Source organism: Silurus meridionalis, chromosome 1 (genome assembly GCF_014805685.1).
Source record: "Silurus meridionalis isolate SWU-2019-XX chromosome 1, ASM1480568v1, whole genome shotgun sequence".
Classification (NCBI taxonomy): domain Eukaryota; kingdom Metazoa; phylum Chordata; class Actinopteri; order Siluriformes; family Siluridae; genus Silurus; species Silurus meridionalis.
The window spans coordinates 30,911,193-30,920,650 of NC_060884.1; the positions used below are offsets into that span (position 1 = coordinate 30,911,193).

General features: G+C 36.3%; 1 protein-coding gene across 2 annotated transcripts; it reads right to left on the bottom strand.

The window, feature by feature from the left end:
• Window positions 1-2,272: 2,272 nt before the first annotated feature.
• On the bottom strand, window positions 2,273-9,158 carry LOC124387633 (polymeric immunoglobulin receptor-like). Of its 2 annotated transcripts, XM_046852097.1 has the most exons (9): window positions 8,969-9,006; window positions 8,837-8,875; window positions 8,555-8,738; window positions 7,787-8,110; window positions 7,323-7,664; window positions 6,690-6,839; window positions 6,474-6,578; window positions 3,313-3,362; window positions 2,273-3,123 (listed from the first exon to the last, which is right to left on the bottom strand). In XM_046852097.1, exons 3-9 carry the CDS (start codon window positions 8,721-8,723, stop codon window positions 2,719-2,721), a joined length of 1,545 nt encoding a protein of 514 aa, XP_046708053.1. In that variant the 5' UTR covers window positions 8,724-8,738; window positions 8,837-8,875; window positions 8,969-9,006; the 3' UTR covers window positions 2,273-2,718. The 2 variants fall into 2 exon arrangements, with proteins under 2 accessions (XP_046708053.1, XP_046708044.1); XM_046852088.1 differs by having other exon boundaries at window positions 8,555-8,875; window positions 8,969-9,158.
• Between the last annotated feature and the right edge of the window lie 300 nt (window positions 9,159-9,458).

Here is a 9,458-nt window from a genome sequence, read left to right on the forward strand (position 1 = left end):
ATCTATTACTATCTACCAGCCCTCATCCATAACTCTATACATTTATATTCTTTTTATTTTTTAAATTTTATTTAAATTACTCATCAATCACTTTTGAGTCACCAACGATTTTAAAATAATTTTCAAATTATTTTTTAAAATTTGATATTATTAGTCGATGTCCTGTAGATCTGAATAACTTTCTAGATCAGGGGTGGCCAACCAGTCAGAGACCGAGAGCCACACCGCAAAGTGCCACATCATACACATGGGCACACATGAACATCACCCATCCCTTTCTCTTACACACACACACACACGCACACACCTCTGCTCAGCCAGATTTATTGTAAATGTCACACACCAGCATAATGACAGAAATTGACTCCTACAGTTCTAAGACCACAGGACAGTCATTTTCAACAATGAACATTGTGTGCACTGTCTCACACACACAAACTCTTAGTTTAACCAAGTCTACAAACAAAAATATAATAATTTACAATAGAGTTTTTCTTTTACTATGCATGTTGCTTAGTGGGACTTTTGGCATTCCTTGCCTTGAACAATCCCCTTCAAATCTGCCTCGGATTCCGTTGTTGCCACTCGAAGCAATTCTTTCACGTGTCAGAACAGATCGATGCTTTAATTTCACGTGTTTCAGGGTAGAAAACAAGGACTTTGTTTGTGGTTTTTTTATGTGCGTGTTCACTTCGCTTGAGTTCAATACGGTATTTTCGTCAAATGCGCATGCGCGTGAGATGAATATACCGCAGGGGTGGGCAATTAATTTTTACAAGGGGCCACATGAGAAACCTGAATTGTGTCAGAGGGCCACACCAACGATAATATTTTAGGGATGCACCGAAATGAAAATTCAATTCAAAAGGCAATGAAATCCATAATTTTTTGTGTTATGCCTTTTGCCTTGGCACCATCACTGGAAAACTTTCCTGCCTTTTCAAAAACGTCCACTACAGACGGAGTGCGCATGCTCGGATTGACTACTTTTCTGCGCCGCGTTCTTCTCATATTTAGAAGGCAATCGGGATGTTTGGATTTCAGGTGATAAATTAAACCCGACTTGTAGAAACTCTTTGCAGATACACCCCCTCTTGAAATTTCAGCATTGCATGTTTTGCAAATCGCTCTCCGCACTCCGCAGACATGTTGCTCTTATCCAGACAACCGTGTGCTGCTGCGCTTTTTTATTGCGTCATTACAATTGTGTTTCTGCCGTGTTGTTTCAGTGATTTAGGTATTTCCGAAAATTCTTGGTGCATCCCTGTAATTTATAATTGGCCTCATGCCAAGGTCTGATATACCGCAAAGTTTCCCAGTAGGGGCAAGCTCATTTAAGTCTTAAAAATACCGTATTGAACTCAAGCAAAGCGAACACACACATTAAAAATCAAACACACACAAACTTCGAAAGTAACATAAGAGCCGCATGAAACCAGTTAAAGAGCCGCAGGTTGGCCACCCCTGTTCTAGATGTTACGCAATCGCAGTTCTCATTTGAACTCTTCTGAGTTATTTAACCTAGCGGTCAAACCAATGAACTACAACAGCACTAACTGAGACCCATTGGGACAGGTATCAGGATGCCCCATGCTCCAGGGAGGAAAAGAACATAACAGTTAAACTGGTTGCCAGATTAGACTAGTTGAAAAATATTGGGAGAGGGAATAGGTGAATCATAGATTGGATAATGTTTTTACATTAAACATACATTAAAGGCTGAGAAAAATATTTATTTATTGCTAGTTTAAAGCATTTTGTGTATTTGGGGTTAGAAGTCTTGTTAAATTTGAGCAATGCTTTGCTAATTATATTAATTTTAATGTTCACTGTTCACATTTCTCTGATCTTGCATTTTTTTCACCCTCTTAGGTTCATATTGTATTTTCAAGAAGGTAGAAATTCTAGGACTCTATGGAAAAACAATGCACTTGGTCTTTTATTGGCAAACTCACACTTGCAGCACAAACACAGGCTTGATGGTTAGCCATTGAACATATAGAATAGGAATAACATGGCAGTAAACAGAAACATGGCAAACCTATAAACACATTAAATTTTACACTAATAAATACTCATTGTAATAAAATATAAAAAAAAAGCATCATGGTATCAACAAGCCAACACAGGATATTTATACACTATATACACTTTATACACATATACACTATATGAACAAAAGTTTGTAGACACCATACCATAAGATTGCTATGTGCTTAATGAACATCTTATTTCATATTTAGTTACCATTTGCTGTTATAATAACATTTACTCTTCTGGGAAGATGTTCCACTAGATCCTGGAGTGTGCTTTATGGAGATTTGTGCTCATTCAGCCACAAGGTCTATATTATATACTATAGTATAGTGCACAAATGTGTTTATATTACATAACTTTTGGCCAAATTCAGAATTTTACAGACATTAGCTAAACATGAGTGTATTTGAGTGCATGTATGCTGAAGAGGGCAGATAGTGATGTTTCTATGGGAGTAATGCAGCATGAGTTTGCAGCAGTTTGTAATGATTTAGTTAATTAACTTTACATGTCTCAAACGATATACTACTAGTTAGTTACTGTCGCATGAAAGGGTTAGGGTTTGGACAAAACCAAATTAGGAAAAAAACAAGGAAGAAAGAATAAAAAATAATATATACTGTATATATAAACTGTTGAAAAGGTCAAGAATCACATTTTTGGAGCCCTAATGATGAGAAACTAGCCAGATGAAGGTAAATTACTGACCATATCATAGTCACATGAGACTCCTACCTTATTAAAGCTAATCTTTGCAACTGCATCATTAGACCTGGTGGATTTGGTGTGAAAACTCACTGTTGCGTAAATCGGACCTTGAGTGGATTTCTCAGCTTCGCGGCTTGTAGGTAACTGAACTGTGGAGTAGATGTCCTGCTCAGGCTTTCTGGGTAGTTGAGCATTAGAATAAACCCCAGAATCACAGGGGATTGAGGGTAAATCATGGTTGGCATAAACGGTTTGAGAAGGATCAGAGGGGTTTGTGGGGAGGTGAGCAGTAGAATAAACTGTAGAAGTATCAGTGTCCAAGGCAGGACATTGCGTAATGTTTTTAATCTCCTCATAATTACAGTCATCTAAGGGAACCTGAGAGCAAAGAGAAAGAGAAATAAAAGATGTATAAGTGTGTTTACCTTTTGTTTATTATTTCTTCCAAAGAAGGTTTTGCTACAGAACACACACACACACACACACACACACACACACACACACACACACACACACACACACACACACACACATACACACACACACACACAGTGATAAAGACATTACCCCATTGTTGTTTCCTGCGTTTTGGACAGACCCTCTGGCAGTAGAAGTTGCTGAAAGAAGCAATAAAAGAGTCAGTAATTATTTTTACTGTTTTTATTCAGTTTTGGACTGTTTCATGCCCAATGAGGTTATTCCACAAAGCACATCAATTCATAGGAAGGTATATCTATAAACAGAGATATAACACATTTATAATTGATTTAATTCAATATTTATATATTTGTCCAACTTTTGAATTTGTCTGTGTGTTCTTCTAATTATTAAAACAAAATCTTGAACACATAATACAGTTTCTAGTATACTGCATGTAAAGGAAAACTGCTTCTAACATATCTGTGTCCATAGATGTGTATCAAGGAAACCATCTGGGAGACATAATTTCAGTGGTTTAGTAGTTTAGTTTTATTCTCAGTAACAGGGTTAAAATATTATTTGAAGGCCTAGTACCAATCTAATTGTTTGTCTTTTCTTATTTTTAGGGTGCCAAGAGCCAAACATCATTCTATTTCTACATCTTCTACATCTTCATCTTGTTCTTCTTCATCTTGTTCTTCTTCATCTTCGTCTTCATCTTTGTATGGCTTGGGTGTCTATGACAGCTTATCAAACTCTCTGGTAAAAAATGGAATTTAAAAATTTAGCACTCTGTTTTGGTATGGTCTATGGAACTTCTCCAATTTGGGCCAAAATTCTAGCGCCACCATTGGGTCAATTTTGGACCTAATTTACATGTACAATTTTTAATTTCTTTTAACTGTGCCTGAAGTTTAAAATCCATGAGTTCAATCTGCAATATAATGTCAAATTCTGAACAAAAGTAAACAATAGAATTTTATATACAAAAAAAATAAAAAATAAAAATGCTGCTTTCAAGCTTAAATTATTATGGACATTCATTAGTCACATTTAAATCATTCATTAGTCAGTAACAAGATTTTTAAAAATCTTCTCCAAATCCATCATCAGCAGATATTACAATTATATATAGAGGTAGTAGACTCAGTAAAATAGACTACATATTGCGAATCTGAAGTAAAATAGTCCATAATTATTTTCTTACCACAATAACAAGGATAGCAGTGTTTATGAATAAAACAAAATAATAATAAAAATAACGACCTTAAATTCTTCCAGTTATTTCAGTTGTATGATTTTGTCAGATGTGAATAGAACAAAATATAAATATTTGTGTCTATTATTTATATTTCTATAATATATATTATATGCCTTGTAGAATTAACCCCTGCACCCCAAACACACACACTCACACACACACACACACACACACACACACACACACACACACACACACACACACACAGTGTGCAAACTGTGCAAAGGTTATAGGCAGGTATGAAGAAATCCTGTAATGTTAGAATGCTTTTGAAAATATATATTTTAATTTTTTTTTTTATCATTTTAAATTTGAAGTAAATGACAAAAGAAAAATTAAAATCAAATCAATATTTGGTGTGTCCATTGTTTGGGTTTCTGTTGGGGACCGTAGATGCAGTGATCAGCCAAGGAATCTTAATGCAGCAGATGAAAGACACATCATTCTTACGTCCCTCTGACATAGGAGGAGGTCCAGCAGTGCCATCAGCAAAAAAACGGCAGAAACCAATGGCACCCAGGTAAACCCATTTACTGTTAGAAAGTTTGACCAGAAGTGGTCTTCATGGAGGAATTGTAGCAAAAAATCTTACTTATCCATCATGCAGCACCATCAGAGAAGGATCTGATTCTGCAGAAGGACAAAGTCCCAAAACATACAGCCAATGTCATTAATAACTATCTTCACTGTTAAGAAGAACAAGGAGTCCTGGAAGTAATAATTTTCAGCCCCACAGAACCCTGATATCTCAACATCATTGTGTCTGTATGGGATTACATGAAAAGGCAAAAGGATTTGATAGCGCCATCCACAGAAGATCTGTGGTTAGTTCTCCAAGATGTCTGCAACCTAACTGCTGAGCCCAATTGTGCACTTGAAAGAATAGGTGCTGTTCTGCATGTACACAACAAAAATTGATTTCATTTGTATTACTTTTCTATTTATTTACTTGCCATTTATTTCTTTAATTACTAAAAACAAATGATTAACACTTATTTGTGAAAGCATTCTTACTGTAAATCGTTTTTCATACCTGCCTAAATCTTTTGCACAATACTGCATGTATTGATAAATATACATACACCAATCAGGCATAACTTTATGACCACCTGCCTAATATTGTGTTGGTCCCCCTTTTGCTGCCATAACAGTCCTGACACGTTGAGCTTTAACAGCATTAACTTCTTCTGCAATTTGAGCTACAGGAGCTCAAATTGCACAAATCTGTTTACATTTTTCTGTTTACATTTTTCTGCTACTGTGCACCTTATTCTGTCACGACAGGTTTTACTGGTGGAGCTATTGCTATTCTTATTTTTATATTTTGTGTATTGTGTATTGTCCTGCACTGTCCTGTGTTGTCTTGCACTGTCTTGTGTTGTCTTTTGCACTGTTTGCACCAGTTGCACACATGCACTTTATGTGGTGAGGATCTTAGTCCTTGGCCCTGTGTTCTTCTGTTCTGTGACTGTTGTTTTATGTTGTTTTATGTAGCACCTGGGTTCAGGAGGAACGTTGTTTCATTTTATTGTGTACTGCATCAGCTATATATGGTTGAAATGACAATAAAAGCTTCTTGACTTGACAGAGATCAACCTTCGCTCCCCACGTGCATCAGTGAGCCTTGGCAGCCCATGACCCTGTCACCTGTTCATCACTGTTCATTCCTTGGAGCACATTTGATAGAAAAAGACCACTGCAGACAGAGAATATTTCAGAAGAGCTGCAGTTTTAGAGATGCTCTGAACCAGTCCTCTAGACATCACAATTTAGTCCTTGTCAAACTTGCTGAAATCCTTTCGCTTGCCCATTTTTCCTGCTTCTTACACGTCAACTTTGAAGACAAAATGTTCACTTGCTGCCTAAAAAATCCCACCCACTAACAGGTGCCATAATGAAGAGATAATCAGTGTTATTTACTTCACCGCTCATAATGTTATAATGTCATGCTTGATTGGTGTTTGTGTATATATATATATATATATATATATATATATATATATATATATATATATATATATATATATATGTGTGTGTGTGTGTGTACCTTTAATTTGGTGTCTTTTTCGCAAAATCATAGTCAGGACTGAGATTCCAATCAGAAACAGCAGCAGAATCACAAACACAGTGATCACAGTGGAAGCTGAAAATCCTGTAAAAGAAACAGTCACTGTTACCTAAACGTTGAACATACATAAGGGATCAGATTAATCAAAGTCATGTAGTTAGAGTACGGATGTGATGTGCATCCGAGCAGAATCACCTGCTGCTGATGATGATGATGACGATGGTGTTGTTGGTGATGATGAGGATGATGATAGTGGTGATGTTAATGTTGATGTTGATGATGATGTTATTGAGGATGATAATAATGGAGAAGGCTGTTTCGAGGTTAAAGCCGGGACACTTGAATCTAAAGCAGTGAAAGGTTTAGTTGGACACTGAATGACATGAAGTGAGTGAATATAATATCTGAATGATAATAAACATGTATCACAATACAGTTTACATTTTGTACGTGTGTATGGCAGCTTTTAGCAGAGAAAGTCTCTATTTATAGACTTGTGAGAAATTGCTGTTGTTGCTATTAATACAACTAGAGAAGTGAGAACATCTAGCGATCTGAAGCAAAAAACATGTGCAAAGGAAGAACAGAAAACCGATTTGAGCCTAATAAAAAATCTGCTCATCACATCATTTGGTGTGAAAGGACAGAAGTCAGAAGTCATTCAGTTCCATGTGGTAACAAACTTCTTTCTTAAAAATATCTGCTCTATTTGTACTGCTAATGTCGTTCTATTCACTAATCACCGATAATATCACAGGCTAGTGTTGGTTATGATGTGCACTGACTCTATGCTTCACACAAAGTCTCTCCACGTCTCTACAAACTCACCAGTAACTGTCAGGTTGATCTGTGTGAAATAAACCTTGTATCCATGATCAGATGTCCAGGCTGCTTCAGCTCCACACCAGAATTCACCAGAGTCTGTTTTAGCTACATTTCTAATACTCACAGTGAAGATTTGTTCTGTTCTGTCATCATACAGGGAGAATTTCCCAAAATGTACATCTTTTCTACTTTCTGTAACAGATTCTTTATAAACACAAGCAGCAGGTTGCAGCCCCTTGCAGAAAAATTTGTGTTGATTCTTGAGGGATTGTGGGTATTTACAGCTGATGTTCAAATCTCCTCCTACTTGGACAGTCTTATTGATGGACTTATCATAGGACAGATCTGCAAATCACAACCAGTAAGGTCAAATCAGATGTCACTCCTAGCTCTCAGTAACCACATAAAGTGTTATAAAGTATTTTCTCACATTACATATCACATTGTTTCCGCTTATAACATCTTACCTTCTCCAACATTCAGCTTTACTACAGTGTAGGTCTCTATTTCCTCAAACACACTTACAGCACATGAGTATTTTCCAGTGTCCTTCATAATCAGTTCTCTGATAAACACACTGAAGTATCCTGCACGTCTGTTGTCATGAATTGAGAATTTTCCATTATGTGTCCATTCACTGTTCAGTTTTGTTGTTATTTGAGTAAAACACCACTGATGTGTTCCAATCTTACAGAAAGATTTTGGTTTGTCTTTATATGTATCCTCATATCTGCACTTGATGTTGACTCCTTCCCCTGCATATGCACTCACTTCTCTAGAGCCTGAGCTTCCTGTGAAAAGCAAGTTCAATTAAAATATCATTATCTAATAATATTTATGTTTATATTCAAGTGAACTTTTCCCCCCAAGATGTCTTACGGGCAAATTTATGATTAAAAGAGTCATGGCAAAAAATACTAAGTACATGAACTGTTTAAGGCAATCAAAAATAAAATGAAATATCTAAGCGAACAGTCAAACCACAAAAATAATGAGCAAAAACAGCATAGAAAGACAAAGAAAGGTGACTGATTCTGCAGCCAGGAAAATAAAACATAACAATAAATATTAAGATGTGTTAAAATGATATTATCTATTCCTATAATATAAAATTAATGTTAAAATTATACTTAAGCATTTAAATAAAATACCACTGCCTTCTGTTTATCTTCACAAAGCTCTAGTGTCATTAGAGCTTTGTGAAGATAAACAGAAAGCAGTGGTTGGAGACTCACCTTCCTTTACTTTTAGTTCCACTGGTGTGTAAATGTCGTTTCCCCAAGATATATCAACTCCACACTGATACGTCCCAGTGTCCTCTACAGTGATCTCTCTGATCATCACCCTGAACTCTGCTGATTTGGTGTCATCAAACAGTGAGAATCTTCCTGAAGTTACCCACATGTTTTTATCTCCTGTCTTTATTAGATCAGAACAGCCTGGCCATGATCCCTTACAGAAATATTTTTGTTTTTGTGTGTAATCTGTATCATACTTGCACTTGATAAGGACTTCACCTCCTGAATATCCTGTTACTTCCTTGGAGGCTCCTCCATCTAACAAAACACCAAATATCCATCTGAGCAAAACCTTCCTTCATGTAACACTGCTGCAAATAGTGAGGGTTATTATAAAGTGTATTTATTTACCTGAGATCAGGCAGATGTTAAAGATGAGGAGGAGGATCTTCATCCTGAGTTCCCAATTACAGATCTCCACACCAACTCCCATTCTCTTAACCACTGGTATTGTCTGCCTTTGTTAATGTGCAGTGTATTTGTTTTGCGTACATTTTAATCAGTTAAATGATGCAGTAACCACTTCCTCTTCTGCCCCGAAAAGGAAACAGCTGCAAACCTTATCACTACCAGAGCTCTAAGCAAGACCACCTGCTTTAGACCTGCTATTAAAGGACTTTGCAGTGCAAAAGCTAAGTGAAAAAAATCATACATGGCTTTAGGACTATGAAACAAACAAGTGCCCAAGCAACACAAACAAGTACCCATATGTAGTTTTATTGTCTGAATATGAAACTCAAGACAAATGTGAATGTATGAAAGTCAAAATTATTGTAGAGTTGGATATTTAGAGATAAATAGTCCCAGAAATGGTAAACATACCAAAATAAATGACATTTTC

Excerpts from the sequence above, each read along its gene's own strand:
- LOC124387633 (XM_046852088.1), bottom strand. The coding sequence starts at position 9,050 with ATGGGAGTTGGTGTGGAGATCTGTAATTGGGAACTCAGGATGAAGATC. Across the intron at positions 8,876-8,968 it reads TAACATCTGCCTGATCTCAG|ATGGAGGAGCCTCCAAGGAA; the intron begins GTAAATAAATAC and ends GTGTTTTGTTAG. Across the intron at positions 3,363-6,473 it reads AAAAAGACACCAAATTAAAG|CAACTTCTACTGCCAGAGGG; the intron begins GTACACACACAC and ends TGCTTCTTTCAG.